Below are 25,309 nucleotides of genomic sequence, written 5' to 3'. Positions count from 1 at the left end.
CATTAAATTATTTTTATGTAATGTTTGTCATTTTAAGTCTCCTCACTTACTTAAGAGGCTAGGGAGTCCACCTAAGCAAGGTTAGCCTTTATCACCTACTCCAAAATTAGTGTTTCTAAACACTGGGGGAAGCAGGGACAGTTAAGCAGATTTCCATTAATACATATTCTCTGATAGAAAGGACTCTGTCTTTATATGCATTTGGACCCTAGAGTCAGTTCACTTATTTCAATCCTTTTGGTCAAAGAATCTAATAATTCGTCTCATGTTGAAACCGTGTAACTCAGATTGGGATTGAACCCACGGGCCGGGACTTGAACCCAGCCTAAACCCAAATTGGGACTTGAACCCACGGTGTTTTAATTAGAATCACTCAACTTGTGTCTGGACTTAACTGAGGCTCAGGTTCTTTGTCTCTCAGCACAGAAGGAATTCAGCAAGAGGCAAAGTGATAGGCAACAAGTAGATTTATTAATATAGGAAGCTTGTGAGAGATGCAAGCGGACAGGTGAGGGAGCTCTGCCCCAAGGATTAAGCGGGCTACATTTTTATAATCAAAGGAAAGTGGGACAGGGGGAAAAGACCACCTTCTTCCTCATTCTTCCTCATCAGGCTTACATCACTACCTCCTCCTTCTTATCGGGCAGGAGAGTATTTGCCCCATGAGGTCAAACTAGGACTGTCAGGGCACTTATTCAAATCAGCAGAAGTGTGGTAACATATCATAAACTATGTTGAATCATCTCAGGTTTCCATATAATGAGGGTCTCCTACTTTGGAATGTCACCTTTCCCTTAAATTCCTGTCCTTGGTCCTAAGGATCATTATCTTGTTGAACTCTACCAGCAGAATGCAGGCCTCAGTTTTTCTCTTTCACTTAATGACCTGGGGTGTATCTCGTGCTTTTATTTATGACTTTATAGTTAAGCAAGCTTGCTTCTTCCACGACATTCCGATAGCTTTCTTGAGTGACTGTTAACTTACAGTGATCTCCCAAAGTTCCCTAGGTTTCCCTCTCTATCTATAATCCCCTACTGGGACTTCTACAACCACCTGTGTAACTATCCTACTCTATCCCTATCAGTGTGGGTTACAAATATGCACACCACAGTAAAAATTTCTATTATTGAATGACATATAGTATCTCCTTTTTGAAAACTTAAAATATAGTTATATTGGATTGTCAAAGGCACTGAACCAAGCAAGTGAAATTTTCTTGCAATTTTTTTCCTCATGTTTAATATGAGAATACAGTTAATTTTTCATCATAACAATGGGCATAAATAACTTAAATTCAAAAGATAACCTATACTCCAATAAAAATTTAAAAAAACAGAAAACAAACAAAAAAACAAAAGGTAGCATATTGTTGCAGAATTATAATTAAAAACAAAATCTTCTCCCATCCCAGAAATCCTCTCCACAGAAGCAAAAGAGAAAGAAAAAACTTCTGTTATTCAATAGGCATTAAACCAAACTGTAATAAGCATCCCAGGCGATCTGCTAAGAGATTGCAAAGACAGAAAGGAACCACGCACAGCCCTTTATATAGTCTAGTAGGTACACCCATTACATACATGTTTTCAAGATCGACAATAACTTATAGGAGAAAATGGGACGCGAGAGGATGGTCATGTCCCAGGTCTCGGGTGAGTCCCAAGTCCCTGAGACAAACCGTCAAGTGAGGATCCTTGGCTTCACGCAGGAAAGACTTCAAGAGTTAGCCATAGTAAAGTGAAGACAGGTTTATTTAGAGAGATACACACTCCATAGACAGAGTGTTGGCCCTCTCAGGAGGCGAGAGCAGCCCCAAAATATGGGGTGGTTAGTTTTTATGGGCTGGATAGTTTCATAGGCTAATCAGTGGGAAGATTATTACAGGTATTTTGGGGAAGGGGTGGATATTTCCAGGAATTGGGCTACCGCCCACTTTTTGGCCTTTAATGGTTGGCCTCAGAACTGTTAAGGCACCTGTGGGTATATCATTTAGTGTATGCTAATGTATTACAATGAGTGTATAATGAGGCTCAAGGTCTACCAGAACTCGAATCTTCTGCCATCTTGGGCCTAGTAGGTTCTAACTGGTTTTTGTGGTATCCTGTTTTTCTTAATGGTTGTATCATTCTTTTAGTGGTTGTGCCCTGCCCCCTTCCTTACTGTCTCATAACTAACCCTCAAATAGAGGATTTCACAGCCCATTTTTTCACACATGGTTCATCCTAACTTTACCATGATTAAAGAACACCTGTGTTAGCTAGTTGGCTTCATCCTGAGGAGAAGCAAACTTCTTATATCTTTATGACAAGAAGCAGTGTTGCAAATTAGATCAAGGCACCCTTTGAAGTTAGGCTCCTACTCTTCACAGGAACAGGGGTATAGGGGGGCTATCTCCTTTGGTGTTTGTATTTTGAAAAGATGATTCCCAGGTTCTTGAGAAAGACAGTCCTGGCTGAGAAAGCTGACAAAATGTCTATCTAGTCTTCCAAGGGATACATTTTAAAGAGATCAAAAAGTCCTTACATTTGCAAGTTTCTAAGTTAAATACTTTAAGAAATAGGAAACGAGGGAAACCTTTTCCCTTATTTTCAACAGGGAGAATTAAGCCTCTTATTTTTGATTTGTATCTGCCCTTAATTTATATGTCTACGTGTGTGTGTGTCTTTTTAAAAAATAGCATACATATGAGACTTAACCACACTATAGTGTATATTATAATTTATATTGTATATGTAAATATAAAATCACTATATTAAACTTCAGAGTAATTATGTATTTATTTAATTTATATATATTATATATTTATATATTTCATGAAACAGTTTCTAACCCAAAGGAACTTATAAATGAAAAGAGTGTTAGCTTGAATAGATTAACAAGTCACTTATCTATATTCTAAAGATGGTTATTTTTTTCACTGATACTAAAAAATTCTTTTTAATTGAAGTATAGTTGATTTACAACGTTGTGTTAGTTTCAGATGTACAGCAAAGTGATTCAGTTATACATATATAGAGAGAGGTGGTTATATTAAAACAAATTTTAAATATTTTCTAAAAAGTAACCGTCTTTGTTCATAATGGCCTTGAGGCGCCATCAAAACAAGTCACTGAGGGACTTCCCTGGCAGTCCAGTGGTTAAGACTCTGTGCTTCCACTGCAGGAGGGATGGGTTCAATCCCTGGTCGGGGAACTAAGATCCCACATGCCGCAGGGCACGGCCAAAAAAAAAAAAAAAAAAGATAAAACAAACATACAAAGAAACAAGTCACTGAGCTCTGATGCTTTTGTTATAGACTGCTTCATTTTTATTTGCTAAACCATCTACAGTTAATTTCCTGTCCTACCTGGTCAATAAGAAATCATATTGAGAAGTAAAACAATGATTAAAATACTGTACTTTGCATTCATAAATTGTTATTTAGGTCAAAATTCAGATGTTAGTATTAAAAAGAAAATATGACATGGAATATAAGGATATAATTTTTAAATTAAAAATATTTTATTGCCCATATATTAAAACAAACCTAGAGCAAAACCACCTCAAGTGACCATTGATCTTCACGGGGGATAAAATAAGGGAGAGCTGTATGTGCTGTATGCTACATTTAGAATTAAGTCTATTTTTCATCAAATTCAATTATGTTTTTATTATACTCTAGAGAATAAACATAACAGTATAGGGTGTATATATTTTTAAAAATAAAATACTGAATAATAACCATGTTTCAGAAGAGTGTAAATCATTTCTGCACTCATTTATTGCCTTCTAACAGAATAGCTTTTAGAAAATTGTATGTCATGGTGAATCAGTTATGCCACACTTACATTGCAGTAGTTGAATTACCCTTGGCGTTTTTGTATTCTAACAGTTCTATTTATCTCTCAGTGGTGTACATTGAATAAGTAATGAACGTCTGTATGATATGGCTTTTCCTAATACTTTTAAAGAAAAAAAATTAGTAATTCATTTTTAAATATGGTATTTTTCCTTACCCTTGAATTTTTAAAGTTGTATTTCTAGCAGTGACCCTGAATTCTAAGTGTGAATTCCTTCCCTCTTCTTAATATCATCAGATTTTATGAGCCACAGGGTCTTTTGCTTCCCAAAGCAGTGATTCACCAGAATGGACTAGAGTGCCCAGAGGTCACTGAACCTTCTACCTGCCCTTCAAGAGAGGCTGTCATTCTCTCCGCCCATTTTCACTTTTACATCCTCATTTCCATTCAAGTCAGAGCTAGGTGACTCTTAGGTCTGATAGTGGAAATCAGTGATGGTGAATCATTTAATTTTAACACATATCAACATTGGTAGCAGGAGGATAAATAACCTGCCAAAGAGGAATACTATGAATGTTGTATCCACAGACTCAATTCAGTAACTAAAAACCACATGTAGCACTGAAATCTTTTTTGAGCTGAATGGAACTTATTATTAGTTTAACACAGTATTGAGGTCTAGAAGTTCTCTTGGGCTTACAATATGGCATGAATGATTTTTCTCCTCTTAATGGTCAGTTGGATAGCTATAATTGCATCATTAAGAGTTTCTTTTGCCTATCTGTTTCTTAATTATAGACAATCTTTGTGTGTACTCCAGGATGTAAGTTTTGCTGGCACTGGGCAGGATTTCTACTTTTTTTTTTTTTTTTTTTTTTTTTAATCTAAAGAAAGAACAAGAAGTGCTACCATGGATCATATTGTTTGTCTTGATCCAGGAGAGGTGGTGTCCGGGTGGTAGGGAAGGCATTAACTTTATATTGTGACAGAATATTGGATACATGGTTTCTATAAATTTAACCATGCTCTCTGTTTCAAGGTGGCATATTGGACCACTTCCTCCTCATCATTTTCTGTCACCATTAGCTCCATTCAAATAATGTATGGTGCTCCAACTTCTTTCTCCACAGTCCTGTATTGTGTGCCCTCGATGCTTTCATTAGACGCTTTAGGACGCTGAGATAAGTAGCACAAAATGTGGGATCAGTAGTCCACTAGATGATTGTTAAGAGATTCTTTCAGGTAATGCATACATTTTAAGTGTTTGACAGATTTTAAAAGTATAACTTTTATTTTTATGTGTGTTAGCTTTATCTACTTTTGGCCAAATAGGCATAAGACAATAAAGAATTATTGTTTGGGATATTCCTAAGGAATATTATTGTCATTATCTTTTCATGGGAAATAAGGAAAGGGAAGTAAGTGTCTTCCTATTTATAAACTGTTTTAATAACAAAAGTATGAATAATATTGTACTAAGAATCTAGACCTCATGAGGAGATTGAGCCAGCAATAGTCAGGCCACTACTCCCCATTGAGGGTCAGAGTTAATGGTCCAGGGGAAAGTAAGCCCCCCACCCCTGAGATACCAACCAGAGGTGCCAGGTAAAGATAGCCCAGCTGTGAGGTCAAGAACAGAGGAGGAAACACTAAAAGGGGACTGAGCCCTGATAAGATGTGACTGCTGTGGCTGGCTCATCTTTTCTGTAGATGATTGATGCCTCGAGATCTAACCCAACCCTGACAGCTTTCCCTGGAAGAGTCTTGTCAAGGATTTAACAGAGTCAACACCTTGTCTTAAAAGGGTCACTAACACCACGGCATTTGCTAATCACAATCTTTATTCTAGAATCATGACTAAGAATACCTTTTTATGGAACTTGGGATGGAGCTGAGTTGGGGGCCTGCAAAATGGTATTCTTATTTCCTTTATTTGTGCTTTAAAGACCAGCTGTTCTTCATTATATTCTCATTACCTAAAACAGCCCTGGCAGAAAGTAGGCTAGAGGATGATCAATAAATGTGTTTGTTAGACATCTATTGTGTTTGCTTTAGCTTCAGCTAGTGTGAAGTTAGATGAGTAGAATGTGATAGTTTTCTTTTCCATTAACTATTTAACATTATAAAAGTAATACATACTCAGGAAAAATTTCAGACGGTAGAGAAAGGCAGATATAAGGAAAAGTTGAGTATGGAAGGGCAGAGATGAGGAAAAGTTTTCTTACTCTTCTGACTCTCCTAGTCTTGGTCTTCAGAAGTACCCTATATTAGTGAATTACTGTATAACTATCCAGAAATGTTCTCTACATATAGATGTGTGTACCCAAGAATATATTCCCCTTTTTACACAAATGGGAATTTGTGTATATACTGCAATTAGATTTTTTTAACTTAATGTATTTTTAAAATCTCTCCATAGAACAAGCCAATTCCCTCTTGATGAGCATTTACATTATTTGCAGTCTTTCTGCTATTACTGCACACACATGCATATGTGTGTCCTTCCTTCCTTAGGAAAGTTTATGTGATGGTTTCTTAGAAGTTGTACAGTTAGCTGTTATAAAATTGTTCCACAGAAGTGCTGCAGCTGTCTTCTCTCCTATCGGCAGTATATGAAACTATGCTGTATGTCCTGCCTCCTCACAATGTGACCATATGTACTATTAAAACCCTCAGTTTGTAACTTGCAGTCAACTCTGTTGTCTGGCTTAGTGATTGAATTTATCGAGGCAGTGGAGATAAAGATGTAAATCAGATGTGTTCCCAGATCTCTTCTGATTTTCATTATTATTATTATTTTTTTGATTTTCATTATTATGTATGTTCTCCCTCTCTCTTCTTTTTTTTTAAAATCTCTTTCTCAGGAAGAGAATCAAGGAAATCATCACAGAGTAAACGCTGGTACAGATTCCCTGCATTTCTCCTGATTTCAACTTTTGTGGTTTCATTGGGATAAGCCACATTCTGACTTTAGTAACTGTGCTGAATACGGAAGCTAGGCAAGCCTCCATAGATAAAAAAGAAAGCACGTTAACTTACCCTTGCTTGTCATGGGTATTAAACTGCCATGTCCTAATACCCCTATAGAACATTTCCGGGAAATGTTCTTTATGTTGTTAACACAGCCCTGTGCCACTTCCATGGAGCTCCCATCATCACTATAGTCTAGGGAAAGGGGTCCGAAGTCAGATGTAAATTTAAGAATGAAAACTGTGCCTTGGGATATGATGCCAGGCTCACTACGGTACTGCCAGGACTACCCGTCATTGACTGGAAGTTGGGGAGTATTTCACAATTGGTTGACTCTTTGGGGAGCGCTTCAGATTTTTTAGATTGGCACAGCCCTACACAGGGTCTGAACTTTCCTGAAGCAATCTGGACCATTCTAGAGCCTCTGTAAACTTTTGTGGTAAGGATTGGTGATGTAAAGCAACAAATAGTGGAGGGTCCTAACTCTAAGGTTTCCTTTCATACTGTCTTTCTCAGAGAATAACTCCGAACAAAAGGAAGGTTGACAATAGATGGGAATCTTGGGAAGCTATTTCTTTAGTCCACATGAGAGATGATAAGATCCTGAGCCCTGTCTTTCACAGTAGGAATGGAAAGGGGAAGATTCATTTGAGAAAGACTTAATGAGAGTGTTGTTAACAGGGTTTGGGGACAACGATGTTTTTTTCCTGAAAGTGTAGTTAAAACTTTTTGAAATAACCAAAACGTCTCTGAAATCGAAAATAGTTCAGCAAAATATCTAATTTCTTACTACACTTTCATTAAAGTACTTGTTTTATAAACCCTTTTCTCAGCCTTTTAAAAAATATTATCGAGAAATATCTTTGTCTCAGGAAAATAAGTTTTTATTTCATGGCTGACTTACTTTTTAATTACATACTGGTTTTTATACATCAGCCCTCTTCCCTAATAATTACTGTTAATTCCAAGGAATTTTAATAATCTCTTTAGATGAGCTAGACTTATCTAAAAACAAAAAAACTCTTATTTACCTAACAACTATTTCTTGGTGTTTTTAAACATATGATAGAATTGAAAAAGCCTTTTCCTTAGACTGAATTTATGTTGGTGAAAAGTATAAACAAGAGCACCAAAAGTGTAAAATCTTAAAAAAAAAATTTTAATGTTTACATTTCCCACACTGTAGAAATAGTCTTTAATCTCTGCCATTTTTGACACCTCTACCTTGATCTAAAAAAATAAGAATAAAAAGTCTAACCTATGAAAGCAAACCTATATGTTCTCTACAACCTTTACATCAAAGAAGTTCTAATAATTTTTTACCAGTAGAACATACATTTTTTTCTCTTTGAACTTTTCTGTGATGGAATAATAAAGACTATGTGTTTTCAATCTTGAAAGAGTTTTTACAGTCAGCTTAAGTGCCAAGATTTTATGTCATAATTATTCTCTTTTTCTCAGTTCCTCTTGCTGTCCTCAACTACACCAGCCCAATATTAATCATCTCTTGTGCTGTTGTTGATTAGTGCTGTCTGTTTAGTTATAGGACATCTCTGTCCTTTTGGAGTAAGATAGTGCATATATACATACACACATACATATATGCATAAATTTAGTTGTGACCAAAATAATAAATTCATATTTTTTATCATCCAGATAAATATATTGATCATTTTAAAGTGACATGGCAGTGAGATCAGATGATCAGCAGTGAATTATCAGGGGTCAGGGATCAGGGACTTCTAAGCACAATGATTTCATTAGTTTTCTTAAAGCATCAATATCCTTGCATATAATCTCCTTTTCTACAGGGAGAAGCCTTTTCTACACCTCCCAGAGGCACATTGAACAGCTCCCTCCTGTTGTACTCTATTGTACTCACTTAGCACATCATACACACACCTCTTATCAAGTCTTACTGTAATGTAGTTATCCATTTACAGGCTTATCTCTCTCGCTAGAAAGAATTCCTTTAGGGATGGGACCATGTCTTATTCATGTTTAGGCCCTTAGTATATATCACAGTGCCTTCTACATATTCAGTATTCAGTTAATGTTTATCAAATATGCCTTCATTCAGTAAGTAATTTGCACACTCAAAGAACCTAGGATTGAATGTTGAATGAGAAAATTACCACAGATATCCTTTTAAAAAGCATACTGCATGTTGCATCTTAAAAATGGTTTATAAATTGATTTATACACAGCCTCTTGGTAATGCATCCACTTGCACACACCATTAACTTGGATAATTCAGTCATTATAATTAAAGCACGTTGGGGTTCAAATTTACTAAGAAGTGTTGAGACATATGAAAAGGCATAAAGAGTACTATGATAAACGTTCATGTGCCCACCATCCAGTATAAGGAATAAAACATTACCACTAGTGCTGAAACTCACTATGTGCATCTCCCCAGTCTCATCCCACTTCCACCCCACCCTGCATTTGGTGATGTTGCTCATTCCAGCACATTTCTTTTTTTTTTCAAATGTATGTATGTAAGTACGTATTTATTATTAAAGTATAGTTGATTTAGAATACTGTATTAGAGTAGAGGAACAAAGATGGCAGAGTAGAAGGACGTGCTTTCACTCCCTCTTGTGACAACACCAGAATCACAACTAGCTGCTGGACAATGATCGACAGGAAGACACTGGAACTCTCCAAAAGAGATACCCTACATCCAAAGACAAAGGAGAAACCACAATGAGACGGTAGGAGGGGCGCAATCACAGTAAAATCAAATCCCATAACTGCTGGGTGGGTGACTAACAGACTGGAGAACACTTATACCACAGAAGTCCACCCACTGGAGTGAAGGTTCTGAGCCCCACGTCAGGCTTCCCAACCTGGGGGTCCAGCAACGGGAGGATGAATTCCTAGAGAATCAGACTTTGGAGCCTAGTGGGATTTGATTGCAGGACTTGGACAGGACTGGGGGAAACATAGACTCCACTCTTGGAGGGCACACACAAAGTAGTGTGTGCATCGGTACCAAGGGGAAGGAGCAGTGACCCCAGGGGAGACTTAACCAGACCTACCTGCTAGCGTTGGAGGGTCTCCTACAGAGGCGGGGGGTGGCTGTGGCACACCATGGGGACAAGGACACTGGCAGCAGAAGTTCTGGGAAGTACTCCTTGGTGTGAACCCTCCCAGAGTCTGTCATTAGCCCCACCAAAGAGCCCAGGTAGGCTCCAGTGTTGGGTTGCCTCAGGCCAAACAACCAACAGGGAGGGAACCCAGCCCCATCCATTAACAGTCAAGTGGCTTAAAGTTTTACTGAGCTCTGCCCACCAGAGCAACAGTCAGCTCTACCCACCACCAGTCCCTCCCATCAGGAAACTTACACAAGCCTCTTAGATAGCCTCATCCACCAGAGGGCAGACAGCAGAAGCAAGAAGAACTACAGTCCTGCAGCCTGTGGAACAAAAATCACATTCACAAAAAGATAGACAAGACGAAAAGGCAGAGGGCTATGTACCAGATGAAGGAACAAGATAAAACCCCAGAAAAACAACTAAATGAAGTGGAGATAGGCAACCTTCCAGAAAAAGAATTCAGAATAATGATAGTGAACATGATCCAGTTCCTGGGAAAAAGAATGGAGGCAAAGATCGAGAAGATGCAAGAAATGTTTAACAAAGACCTAGAAGAATTAACAAACAAACAGGGATGAACAATACAATAACTGAAATGAAAAATACACTAGAAGGAATCAATAGCAGAATAACAAAGGCAAGGCAGAAGAACGGATAAGTGACCTGGAGGACAGAATGGTGAAATTCACTGCTGCGGAACAGAATAAAGAAAAAAGAATGAAGAGAAATGAAGACAGCCTAAGAGACCTCTGGGACAACATTAAATGCAACAACATTCGCATTATAGGGGTCCCAAAAGGGGAAGAGAGAGAGAAAGGACCAGAGAAAATATTTGAAGAGATTATAGTTAAAAACTTCCCTAACATGGGAAAGGAAATAGCCACCCAAGTCCAGGAAGCACAGCGAGTCCCATACAGGATAAACCCAGGGAGAAACACGCCGAGACACACAGTAATCAAACTGGCAAAAATTAAAAACAAAGAAAAATTATTGAAAGCAGCAAGGGAAAAACGACAAATAACATACAAGGGAACTCCCATAAGGTTAACAGCTGATTTCTCATCAGAAACTCTACAAGCCACAAGGGAGTGGCTCAACATACTTAAAGTGATGAAAGGGAAGAACCTACAACCAAGATTACTCTACCCGGCAAGGATCTCATTCAGGTTTGATGGAGAAATCAAAAGCTTTACAGACAAGCAAAAGCTAAGAGAATTCAGTACCACCAAGCCAGCTATACAACAAATGCTAAAGGAACTTCTCTAAGTGGGAAACACAAGAGAAGAAAAGGACCTACAAAAACAAACCCAAAGCAACTAAGAAAATAGTCATAGGAACATACATATCAATAATTACCTTAACGTGAATGGATTAAATGCTCCAACCAAAAGACACAGGCTTGCTGAATCCATACAAAAACAAAACCCATATATATGCTGTCTACAAGAGACCCACTTCAGAACTAGGGATACATACAGACTGAAAGTGAGGGGATGGAAAAAGATATTCCCTGCAAATGGAAATCAAAAGAAAGCTGGAGTAGCAATACTCATATCAGATAAAATAGACTTTAAAATAAAGAATGTTAGAAAAGACAAGGAAGGACACTGCATAGTGATCAAGGGATCAATCCAAGAAGAAGATAGAACAATTGTAAATATATATGGACCCAACATAGGAGCACTTCAATACATAAGGCAACTTCTAACAGCTATAAAAGAGGAAATCCACAGTAACACAATAATAGTGGGGGACTTTTACACCAATGGACAGATCATCCAAAATGAAAATAAATAAGGAAACACAAGCTTTAAATGACACAATAGACCAGATAGATTTAATTGATATTTATAGGACATTCCATCCAAAAAAAGCAGATTACACTTTCTTCTCAAGTGCACATGGAACATTCTCCAGGATAGATCACATCTTGGGTCACAAATCAAGCCTCAGTAAATTTAAGAAAATTGAAAGCATATCAAGCATCTTTTCTGACCACAACGCTATGAGATTAGAGATGAATTACAGGGAAAAGAACGTAAAAAACACAAACACATGGAGGCTAAACAATACGTTACTAAATAACCAAGAGATCACTGAAGAAATTGAAGAGGAAATCAAAAAATACCTAGAGATAAATGTCAATGAAAACACGACGATCCAAAACCTGTGGGATGCAGCAAAAGCAGTTCTAAGAGGGAATCTTATAGCTATACAAGCCTACGTCAAGAAACAAGAAAAATCTCAAGTAATCTAACCTTACACCTAAAGGAAATAGAGAAAGAAGAACAAACAATACCGAAAGTTAGAAGGAAAGAAATCATAAAGATCAGAGCAGAAATAAATGAAATAGAAACAAAGAAAACAATAGCAAAGATCAATAAAACTAAAAGCTGGTTCTTTGAGAAGGTAAAGAAAATTGATAAACCATTAGCCAGACTCATCAAGAAAAAGAGGGAGGTGTCTTCCCTGGTGGCTCAGCAGTTGAGAGTCCGCCTGCCAATGCAGGGGACACAGGTTCGTGCCCCGGTCCGGGAAGATCCCACATGCCGTGGAGCGCCTAGGCCCCTGAGCCATGGCTGCTGAGCCTGCACATCCGGAGCCTATGCTCCGCAATGGGAGAGGCCACAACAGTGAGAGGCCCGCGTACCGGAAAAAAAAAAAAAAAAGAGGGAGAGGACTCAAATCAATAAAATTAGAAATGAAAAAGGAGAAGTTACAACAGACACCACGGAAATACAAAGCATCCTAAGAGACTACTACAAGCAACTCTATGCCAATAAAATGGACCACCTGGAAGAAATGGATAAATTCTTAGAAAGGTATCACTTTCCAGGACTGAACCAGGAAGAAATAGAAAATATGAACAGACCAGTCACAAGTAATGAAATTGAAACTGTGATTAAAAATCTTCCAACAAACAAAAGTCCAGGACCAGATGGCTTCACACATGAATTCTATCAAACATTTAGAGAAGAGGTAACACCCATCCTTCTCAAACTCTTCCAAAAAATTGCAGAGCCAGGAACACTCCCAAACTCATTCTATGAGGCCACCATCACCCTGATACCAAAACCAGACAAAGGTACTACAAAAAAAGAAAATTACAGACCAATATCACTGATGAATATAGATGCAAAAATCCTCAACAAAATACTAGCAAACAGAATCCAACAGCACATTAAAAGGATCATACACCATGATCAAGTGGGATTTATCCCAGGGATGAAGGATTCTTCAGTACATGCAAATCAATTAATGTGATACACCGTATTAACAAATTGAAGAATAAAAACCATATGATCATCTTAATAGATGCAGAAAAAGCTTTTGACAAAATTCAACACCCATTTATGATAAAAACTCTCCAGAAAGTGGGCATAGAGGGAACCTACCTCAACATAATAAAGGCCATATACAACAAACCCACAGCAAACATCCTTCTCAATGGTGAAAAACTGAAAGCATTTCCTCTAAGATCAGGAACAGGAAAAGCATGTCCACTCTCACCACTGTTATTCAATATAGTTTTGGAAGTCCTAGCCATGCAATCAGAGAAGAAAAAGCAATAAAAGGAATACAAATTGGAAAAGAAGAAGTAAAACTGTCACTGTATGCAATGACATGATACTATACATAGAGAATCCTAAAGATGCCACCAGAAAACGACTAGAGCTAATCAATGAATTTGGTAAAGTTACAGGATACAAAATTAATACACAGAAATCTCTTTCATTCCTATATACTACTGATGAAAAATCTGAAAGAGAAATTATGGAAACACTCCCATTTACCATTGCAAGGAAAAGAATAAAATACCTAGGAATAAACCTACCTAGGGAGTCAAAAGACCTGTATGCAGATAACTATAAGACACTGATGAAAGAAATTAAAGATGATACCAACAGATGGAGAGGTATACCATATTCTTGGATTGGAAGAATCAATATTGTGAAAATGACTATGCTACCCAAAGCAATCTACAGATTCAATGCAATCCCTATCAAATTACCAATGGCATTTTTTACGGAACTAGAACAAAAAAATCTTAAAATTTGTATGGAGACACAGAAGACCCCGAACAGCCAAAGCAGTCTTGAGGGAAAATGGAGCTGGAGGAATCAGACTCCCTGACTTCAGACTATACTCCAAAGCTACAGTAATCAAGACAATATGGTACTGGCAGAAAAACAGAAACATAGATCAATGGAACAAGATAGAAAGCCCAGCGATAAACCACGCACCTATGGTCAACTAATCTATCACTAAGGAGGCAAAGATATACAATGGAGAAAAGACAGTGTCTTCAATAAGTGGTGCTGGGAAAACTGGACAGCTACATGTAAAAGAATGAAATCAGAACACTCCCTAACACCATACACAAAAATAAACTCAGGATGGATTAAAGACCTAAATGTAAGACCGGACACTATAAAACTCTTAGTGGAAAGCATAGGAAGAACACTCTTTGACATAAATCACAGCAAGATCTCTTTTGATCCACCTCCTAGAGTAATGGAAATAAAAACAAAAATAAACAAATGGGGCCTAATGAAACTTCAAAGCTTTTGCACAGAAAAGGAAACCATAAACAAGACGAAAAGACAACCCTGAGAATGGGAGAAAATATTTGCAAATGAATCAATGGACAAAGGATTAATCTCCAAAATATATAAACAGCTCATGCAGCTGAATATTAAACAAACAATCCAATCCAAAAATGGGCAGAAGACCTAAATAGACATTTCTCGTAAGAAGACATACAGATGGCCAAGAAGCACATGAAAAGCTGCTCAACATCACTAATTATTAGAGAAATGAAAATCAAAACTACAATGAGGTATCACCTCACACCAGTTAGAATGGACATCATCAGAAAATCTACAAATAACAAATGCTGGAGAGGGTGTGGAGAAAAGGGAACCCTCTTGCACTGTTGGTGGGAATGTAAATTGATACAGCCACTATGCAGAACAGTATGGAGGTCGCTTAAAAAACTAAAAATAGAATTACCATATGATCCAGCAATCCCACTACTGGGCATATACCCTGAGAAAACCATAATTCAAAAAGACACATGCACCCCAATGTTCATTGCAGCACTATTTACAATAGCCAGGTCATGGAAGCAACCTAAATGTCCATCGACAGACAAATGGATAAAGAAGTTGTGGTACATATAAACAATGGAATATTACTCAGCCATAAAAAGGAACAAAATTGAGTCATTTGTTGAGACGTGGATGGATCTTGAGACTCTCATACAGAGTGAAGTAAGTCAGAAAGAGAAAAACAAATATCGTATATTAACGCATGTATGTGGAACCTAGAAGAATGGTACAGATGAACTGGTTTGCAGGGCAGAAGTTGAGACACAGATGTAGAGAACAGACGTATGGACACCAGGGGGGGAAAGCCGCGGGAGGGGTGGGGATGGTGGTGTGCTGAATTGGGCTATTGGGATTGACATGTATACACTGATGTGTATAAAATTGATGACTAATAAGAACCTGCAGTATAAAAAAATAAAAATTCAAAAATGAAAATAAAATGAAATGAAATACTGTATTACTGTAAAAATAAATTAAAATTCAAAAATGAAAATAAAATGAAATACTGTTTCACTGAATGAATATAACTATTCTCCTATTGATGGAAATTTAGGATATTTTCAGTGGTTTTAATATTACAAATAAACTTAAGAATATGCTTTTAGGAAGTCCTTGCTAAGCCAACTAATGGTGTAAATTTGGGAATTTAAACTGTTTAGGGCAGAGATTCTACATCTACATTAGACTTTTGACATTTTTGGTTAATGAATGTGCTAACTGGATTTCTATTTGCTGAATAACCTTGGTTATATTTTTATGACTGACCTTGTTTCTAAAGAAAATTAGAAGCAACTTACAGTAAAACAGAAAACACTTAAACCAGAATAAAGAGAAGTATCATGTTATTTCTGAAAAGCTAGATCAAGATCTTGCATCATTTAAGTCTGAGGATATATATAGACCTCCTCCCACCCAAGATCACCATCTCCATCAGCAATGTTACTACACATATATGAAAATAATATGTTACCTTTTCGATGTTGAAAATTAATTTTTAAATTAATTTTGACCTCAGTTAAAGAAGATAAATTGCCAAATTGATATTCATCTTAAATTTTGAAAGTATTCACTTTGAATAATAATCAAGCGATAAATCTCTAGACTTCAGACTTTTAAAGCAAGATGTATAGACAGTGGTGAATGGCAGAATGACAAGATATTTAGCCACATAAAAACAACATCAGGTACAGGTGAATTCTGTCATTTTAAAACTTGTTCCAAAATGATTTAAAAGCCAGCTCAACTGTCTTAGTTTGTATCAATGAGGGAGGTCCTCTGAAATGCAACTGCTCAATCCCTTTATCAGTGTTTGGACAAATTACTAAAATATCTAGCTCTCTGAAGGCTTTACTCTATTTATAAGTTGTAGTTATTGGCCTCTACCCAGATTCACATGTTAGAGATTAGCCTAAAAGCTGAGTCTTGATTGAAATAGATTTAGGTAAACTAACGGCTGAGCCTTTCCAGTTCACATTGCTGTAATCTATTAGGTTTGACTGAGTGAGACACGGGAGGATGCTATAATAAAAACCTTTGATAACCAGTCCCTAGAGTCAAGGTATGTGCTTTGGGCATCGTGTTTCTCAGCCCATAGAAGTGCTTACGTAAATTAAGAAAATATATGCCAATCTTGTGTCAGACTTAGAACTGGTATTCCTGAGTAAGACTGTCTCATCAGGAAACTGAGTGGCCTGTGGCCTAAGGAGGTATTGTTTTTCTTGCAAGTTCTTTGTTTTCATGAAAAGGCTCTTTGATTCTCAGAATGTATTTTTTTCAAGGTAATTTAGTTTGAATTCGCTCATGCTCAGAAGTCTCCTGAAAAATTTTCCTTAAAAGTTTTACAGTGTATGTTTTATATGGAACCAATACCTTATACGAATTTCGAAGAAGAGAATTTCATATGACATCAATTTTAATCATCAGAGCTTGGTTTCCAAAGCCTCCGTGTTTCTATCACATGGAATCAATAATTAATAGCAATGATATTTTCAAAACAGTAGTAACCTTTTTAGTAACAGATGTTTCTTAATACTGTTAAGAGGCAAATGCATAACTTGTCAGTTTGGGGTGAAGGGATTCAGCTTCAAAATAATTTTCCTGTTTATAAAGCTTTCTTGCAGTTTAGATATGCTGCCATCAGGTGGTAGTAATATGTCATATCCTTGTGGCTCCACAGATGACATTATGCTTAAGGTCACCAGTTTACTCCACAAAGATTTATGATAATTAATGCACAGATTTTTAAATGAAAATTAAAATGGTACATCTTTTTAGTTTCAGAGCTAAGGATACTTTTAATGGAATTTTTTAAACATATATATATTGGAAGATGCAGTTGGGCATGTTTTCTCTGTTTATTTATTTATTTGTAAATGAAGAGTTTCATCTTATGCCTTCAAAAAATTTAGAAAATAAAGAAAAGTAAAAAAACACCAAATTTCATCACCCAGGGATAATTGCTATTAACCTTTTGTTTCATTTCCTTCCAGTCTTTTTTTTTAACATGCAATCTTTAGCATGTTTTGGGTTTTTTTTTTTTTGGAGTAGAGTTTGATGGCAGGAAAAGGTACTTAGCTGTAGTAACAGTGTATATATAGCATGTATCTTTTACAACTTTAAAAATTATAAGTTCTTTGTAACTTTTGTGATTTCTTAATATTGCACTGATTGAGGTTTTCCATAATTTATATAGTCATTCATGTATTAGTATATAGTGTATGTTTCTGATTTCGGTCATCAAGAATATTTTATCTCTGTCTTCCGTCCACTGCTTGCTTATCAAGAGGATCATTATTTCATTGCATCTATACTTGATTTTTTATTTAACACAAAGGAATTTTTAATTCATCTTTGAGTAGCTAGATATGTTTCCTCTATTGCGTTTGAAATGAAACGACCAGAAAATTTGAGCTTTCAGTTTTCAATTATGAATGAAAATATAGTTTCTTTGTTACTATTTTCATATATGAATGTTTTATAATTTTGTAAATTGTATGCCACTGGGTACTGCATATAAACATTTCAGGATCTGTGATATTATGAGACAGAGCCATTACCTACTTCCTACCAAAATAATTTTTTCTTTTCTTTTTTATAGCATAGAACACTGCATTAAAGAAATACAGTCTGAAGTTAACAAACAGTGTCCAGATGTGCAGCTACGAACAACAACTGACTGTTTTGAATGGCTAAATAATTATAATTCATCCAAGTCACCATCCATTCCCCATGGAGATATGATAAAATTTCTCAAAGCACTGGTAAAAAAAAAAAAAAAAAATAGAATCTTTGTTTTAACAGTGGAGTGGGGTGGGTGAACATGGAATACATTTCATTCAATTTCTGTATGTAAATATTTATTCCATTGACCATATTAGCCCGCCATATCTAGGGGTTAGGATTTGTGTTTTGTTTCTATATCCTCAGTGGAATCCAGTGAGCTATGTGTTTTTATTTTTCACTATGATTTTTATAATAAAATGAGGTTTTACATAAATGGACATTAAACATTATAATTCCTGAGGGATTTGTGGTTTGATGTATACCATATCAACACCACAAAATGTACTGAAATGTACCATGATTATCTATCAGAAAAGTTGGTATCTATTACATTTTGTGTCCCTTCACAACTACTCATTTTCTTGTGCTCATTACTAAGCACAATAAGATCATCATCAGTTGTATCTATTAAGTAGCCTTGTCCATTATTCCCTTCATCCCCAACCTGCAGGCATATCCAGTTCTTTTCAATCAAGGCAGCAATTTATAGGACACTGTTAATTGATGGAGAATTATTACATTGGTCATTCTTGGATACTGACCACTCTATGTTAGAGAGGTTTTTGTAGCCTTCAATAAGAAATACTTATTTAAAAAAAAAAAAAAAAAAAAAAAGAAATACTTATTTTATTACACCTGTATCTACAAGGGTAGCTAGCTTCCAAGAACTAGAGAAACAGCACAATTGTTAGAAAACAGGATTTCTGTAGCTATGGTTTTAATTTAATTTAGGGAAGAAAGGCACTGTTTTTGTGTAAGCATCAAACATTGACTAAGGCAGATGTGGAAAATATCTTAAGGTTGTAGATGGCTTAGGATGACAGAATCAGATGAAAATAATTTTTGGCTATTGTTATTATTGCAGATGTCTCTTAAATGTTTAGAAAGTAATAAAAGAAAGAGAAAGGAAGATTGTGTGCCCTGAAGGCTTATTCTTTTAAGAAAATCCTCTCACCCATTATCTCTTGAAGGTGGAGGCTTGAAGAATAAATATGGATATAGTTATTCCTTTAATTTCTATTAAGAGCCGTGTGTAATGAATTTCATTAATATTGATATAATAATGCTTTCTCATTTAATTAAAAGCAAAAGCTTTTAATTATCTTTTAATCTGTCACACATAAGTCATTCTCTATTCACTGCAGGGCAAAGGCCGCCTTAGTCTTGCTCAAATTCATTAGACTGATAGGCCTCTTCCAGACCTAGGTGTTTTAACATAATTGATCATGTTATTTTGAGAAAAGAACCACATTATTAAAACAGATCCAGATTAAAACGACCTTGTCAAGTTTTTACATGCTGAAAGTGTCAATCTTGACAGAATTTTTTTCATACATCTATTTTTTTTTCCATAGAAAATTTTTATTTATTAATTATCTAACTAAATAAGAAACAGAGCTTCTCATTATGGCAGTTGTATGAAGTCATTTTCAAAATTTAAGCAATCATACTTAATACATGTCCACATGTTTTAAATCTATCGTTCTTTAAATGTTTGCTTGATCAAATATTTACAGTTATTGACTGATTTAAAGAAACCCAAGTCTGAGGCACTAATATGACCAGTTTGCTCTATAGAATTTACCATAATGCTGGAGTTCTGGACTCTATCTAAGGACATTTATTTTCCAGAAGTATCAAAAGAACTAAATAAAAAGGAAGAGAGGAAGTAGAGCTTCAGAAAAGTCAGTTCACTTTTTGGTTCTCTAGAGTGTACTAGAAAGAACATGGATGAGGAGAATGAAACCAGGCATCCATTCTTGGTTCTGTGCTTTATTGTGTGTGACATTTGGCAAGTAACTTAAACACTCTGCACTTTAGTGTCCTTATCTGTAAATTGAAGTTTTAAGTATCTATGTCACAGAGTTTTCATTATGAAGAAGTCAGAGACTGTATCAAAAAGTGCTTTTTATATAATAAACTACTACATAGATATTAGACATTATTATTTATTACAGACAGAACATTAAATTAGAGATCACAATGCTTAGAATGACTGAGAGAGAGAGCCCTGGAATTTGTCTAGGAGTTCATTTTTCTGAGTCACACATAATACCTTTGTCAATAGGTAATTTCCAAGCTGGCTTGATTTTATACTGCTTGAACCTTGCTTCCATTTTTAGGTTTTTTTTTAAATAATCAGCTAGTTGCTACTTAGAGGATATAAGCTAATTTCAGTACTACCTGAAATAGACATAATTAGGAGAGTCAGCATGTAAGGAGAATTTGTGCATGTAATTCAAAGTCCAAAAACAAAGTAAATTTTTGTCTTTTTTCTATTCCTAATTACATCTACTATTGTTTCTGTCAGTTGACACAGAAAATATACAAAAATTTTTCTTATGTTTTGAGGAACAATTCTGAGAGTATTTTTTCCCATTTTGAGTTATTTCTTTGGAGAGAACTGAAATATTCTCAGATTACTTTCCAAAGTAAAATCTTTCTTAACATGACTCTCAAAAAGGAATTTAAATGAAAGTTAAAGTCTTTAAATGTATTAACTTTTATTTCTCAGGATGGCAGCTATTAGTAACCCCTAGGCACATACTATGTTTAAAGGTCTCTGTTCTCTATGTTCATTTGGGAATTTATAATAATAAGTATACTCATTCAGGCATGAAAATTATCTACTAGGTAATAATTAGGGGCATGATCTTAAATTTATTTCGTCTTAGGAGTACATTTCAGTCGATATTTTACTATAGATTTTTATTTAGAATTTTTAAGCTAAAGCTTCCATACAGCTCAGGTTATATCAGGAATGGATAACAACGAGGGCTAAAAACTATGTGTTGAGAAATCTAATTGAAAAATTAGTTCATCACCTGGGCTTTACAAAATTTAACAGACCATAAAGATAATATTCTAAAATGTCTGAATAGATTAACTTTCAAATGCAAAAATAAGTTTTTTTTTGAAAACATCATAGTATTGATTCTAAATTGAAATGAATTATTATGCAATTCTGTATGATTGTAGAAATCATTTTTTCTTGCTACTCTTATAGTTAATCACATTTCTAACATTATAATTTACTTTTATTAGCAAGATTTGTTGAAGAATGAACAAAATCAAGAAGAAATGGTATTGGATTTACTCTGGGACCTCTCCTGCCACAGCAGTGTTTCCTTCCCATCCATTCTAAGTGGAACATCTTTCCATTTCCTCTCTAGTACTTCTCTTCATTCTGTTGAAGATCATTCCTCTATGGATGTAAAGTCTATATGGGATGATATAAGACTACATCTTCGACGCTTCTTAGTGAGCAAATTACAAACCCACAATGAAATAAACAATTCACAGCAAAAAATATTGTTGAAAAAACAATGCATACAACAACTCTTATTTCTTTATCCAGAATCAGAAGTTACAATCAAGTACCAAAACATACAGAATAAACTGTTGACTAAACTTCTGCAGAACTGTTTTCCTCCTTACAGCAGAGAAGCAAATTTAGACATAATGGCTGATGGATACCAAGGTACAATGCTTAAGTTATACTCAATGATAAAAGAGGATTTTAACACACTACGTGAAATTTTAGCTCCATCTTCAACAGTGAAATTCATTAAAGAAACTTACCTGGATACAGTTACAGAAGAAATGGCAAAATTTCTTGAAAATTTTTGTGAGCTGCAGTTCAAAGAAAATGCTGTCCGTGTGATTAAAACAAGCAAGAGCTCCAGCAGGCATAGAGGAGCAGTGCATGCTTTGGGTTAGTGATTTTTTAAATTTCTGTTTGGCTTAACTTAAACCTTTTGATATCTTTAATTTTCTTTCTTTTTTTTTGAATTTTATTTGTTTATTTTTATGCAGCAGTTTCTTATTAGTTATCTGTTTTATACATATTAGTGTATACATGTCAATCCCAGACCAATTCATCCCACCACCACCACCACCACCACCCACCACTTTCCCCCCTTGGTGTCCATACGTTTGTTCTCTACATCTGTGTCTCTATTTCTGCCCTGCAAACTGGTTCATCTGTACCATTTTTCTAGGTTCCACATATAGGCGTTAATATACGATATTTGTTTTTCTCTTTCTGACTTACTTCACTCTGTATGACAGTCTCTAGATCCATCCGCATCTCTACAAATGACCCAATTTTGTTCCTTTTTATGGCTGAGTAATATTCCATTGTATATATGTACCACATCTTCTTTATCCATTTGTCTGTCGATGGGCATTTAGGTTGCTTCCATGACCTGGCTATTGTAAATAGTGCTGCAATGAACATTGGGGTGCATGTGTCTTTTTGAATTATGGTTTTCTCAGGGTATATGCCCAGTAGTGGGATTGCTCAGTCATATGGTCATTCTATTTTTAGTTTTTTTAAGGAACCTCCATACTGTTCTCCATGGTGGCTGTATCAATCTACATTCCCACCAGCAGTGCAAGAGGGTTCTCTTTTCTCCACACCCTCTCCAGTATTGATATCTTTAATTTTCTAACTTTTCTATGTGGTTAAACTTAATTACAAATTTGAAAATAAATCAGAAAAGAAATGTTGTGAAATTCTCCACTACACATTTCTCTTATGCATTTCTTTTTCTCTAAGTATAGTAATAGAAGTGTGTTCTTTCCTGTTATTTAAATTATTAAAGATATTGGAAATGTAAGTCAGAAATATTACCAATAAGACTTTCAGTTTTTTTTTTTTTTTGAAGATGTTGGGGATAGGAGTTTATTAATTAATTTATTTATTTTTGCTGTGTTGTGTCTTCGTTTCTGTGCGAGGGCTTTCCCTAGTTGTGGTAAGCAGGGGCCACTCTTCATCGTGGTGCGTGGGCTTCTCACTATTGTGGCCTCTCTTGTTGCGGCGCACAGGCTCCAGACGCTCAGGCTCAGTAGCTGTGGCTCACGGGCCTAGTTGCTCCGCGGCATGTGGGATCCTCCCAGACCAGGGCTCGAACCCGTGTCCCCTGCATTAGCAGGCAGATTCTCAACCGCTGTGCCACCAGGGAAGCCCAAGACTTTCAGTTTTTTAATCACATAAATTATTGGGTGGAACTTTATATATATATATATATATATATATATATATATATAAACAGAAAAGTCTAATTTTTAACCCATTGTATCTTCCAGAGCTGAAGCATTATTAAGTAAAAAGAAGTGTTGAACACTTGTTGAAATTTTTATTAATGAAAATTGGAAGTTTAAAATTGTAATATTTTAGTCAGCCAATGCCAATATGGCCCTATTATGAAATACTAATTATAAGATTCTATATTATAATTGGTTATGGAAGCATAACATTAACTACAGCTGATTTTTAAAGTTCCTCTAATGTTGTTCCTATAAGAATATATATAATAAAAGAGTATTTGAAGATTCCTAATTTTATTCAAAAGATAAAAGAATCTATTATGATATAATAAATTTTTCTTGTCATCATTTTAATTTCCTACCAGTGAAGAAAACTTAAGGTAAAAAAATATGATTATTTTGAAAATTATGATTACTCATGCTTTACATAGAATGCTGAGGTATGTTTCTAAATAGGTTCATAAACTATATTTTTTAATTATTTGAAAATTATCATTTGGTGAATTGCTATTTTTGAATTTATGATCATTTCATAAAAATTTCCATAGCTCACTATATTTCTGTCTACCTTCCTTAATAAAATACCACAATACCAAATTTCTCTGATATATGAATATATTATATGAATATGATATATGAATTTTCAAATAATTTAATGTTTTGTCTTAGAATTTTTATTTTCTTCAGGAAGCTGTGTCACATCACAGAACAGAGATGCATCAGCCAAGTTTAGGTTACAGCAGAATACAAAATCAGTTAATTTAGGAACATTACAATTTTGCTCAAAGTAAATAGATTTTCATTTTAATTATTACATAAATTTTAAATGCATTTTCATAAGTGTACTTATTTTCTATAATTTTTATGTCCTCTCAAAAAGTTTATGCTTACTTGTAAAGTACTTTCAACATGAAAGTTTTATATGTGCTAAATATAGTTTAGTTTATACCAGAAGAAAAGATCCATATGGTTAAAAATATGTGTAAGTTGCTATGGAGTCTTTAGGGCTGATATTGAGGTGTTTTCCCTTTTGTGAGAGAAAACTATGTGCGTTGGCTTTTACACCAAAATTTGAAGCACTTTCCATAAATCCAAGTGCACTGATCTTTCTCAAGCTGCTTTATCTGAACTTTGGTATAAATCACTTGTTAAACGAATGCTTTCCATGTGCCAAGCACTGTACTAAGTGCATCCCTTTCCTTATTAAATTTGATAAACAAAGAAAGAAGCTTAGAAAGATTAACTTGCCTTGGGTCACTTGCACAAAGTCAGGATTCACATGTAGATCTCTATGTCTTCAAGACCCATGTTCTTAACCACCATGCTATTGGGTCTTGTCTCAAAATGTAAAATTAAATTCTTTGTCACTTGTAAAAGAAAGAAATTTCAAACAGCACTGTTCAGGTGGGCTGCTTGAAAATCAGTTCCGTTCTGCTGTATTGAGTACCTGCCACAGGCAAGGCATTTAGCAGGTACCGTGTTTAAGCTAGACATGGTAAAGGGAAGAAAACTGAGTAACTGCTGTTAATGCTGTGTGAGAACTCCTAAACTAACTCTTAACAAAGCAATCATATTTTCCACTAACATTTTGCCCAATGACCAAATTTTATTTATTAAGGAAATACAGTTTGAGATTAGCAAAATAATAATAATAATTTATAAATACTTAATAAAATTTATAATTTATATTCCTATTTGAATAAAATCTAGATTGGCTTGAATGGGTTGTATATTGTCTTTAGTATATGTTTACACTCACCAAGCCTTCGATTTTTTTTTTTTTTGGCTGCGTTGGGTCTTCATTGCTGCACGCAAGCTCTCTCTAGTTACGGTGAGCAGGGGCTACTTTTCGTTGTGGTGCGCTGGCTTCTCATTGCAGTGGATTCTCTTGTTGCGGAGCACGGGCTCTAGGCACGGGGGCTTCAGTAGTTGTGGCATGCGGGCTCTAGAGGGCAGGCTCAGTAGTTGTGGTGCATGGGCTTAGTTGCTCCACAACACGTGGGATCTTCCCGGACCA

The 25,309-nt window shown here is 35.5% G+C and overlaps 1 protein-coding gene across 2 annotated transcripts in view; it reads left to right on the top strand.

Annotated features, from left to right (window-relative positions):
* The window catches only part of KIAA0825 (KIAA0825 ortholog), a 411,447-nt gene that overhangs the window by 64,806 nt on the left and 321,332 nt on the right, over window positions 1-25,309 (top strand). The window contains exons 4-5 of one of the 2 annotated variants that reach the window (XM_029217064.1): window positions 18,056-18,218; window positions 21,286-21,955. In XM_029217064.1, coding sequence (XP_029072897.1) covers window positions 18,056-18,218; window positions 21,286-21,955 — 833 coding nt within the window. Of the gene's footprint in view, window positions 1-18,055; window positions 18,219-21,285; window positions 21,961-25,309 lie in introns of those variants that run through there. The other variant, XM_029217063.1, reaches the window with a different exon arrangement.

Source organism: Monodon monoceros, unplaced genomic scaffold, assembly GCF_005190385.1.
Source record: "Monodon monoceros isolate NGI ecotype Baffin Bay Population unplaced genomic scaffold, NGI_Narwhal_1 Super_Scaffold_12, whole genome shotgun sequence".
Lineage (NCBI taxonomy): Eukaryota > Metazoa > Chordata > Mammalia > Artiodactyla > Monodontidae > Monodon > Monodon monoceros.
Note: the sequence above shows the minus strand (reverse complement) of the source record. Positions and strands in the feature narration are given on the sequence as shown.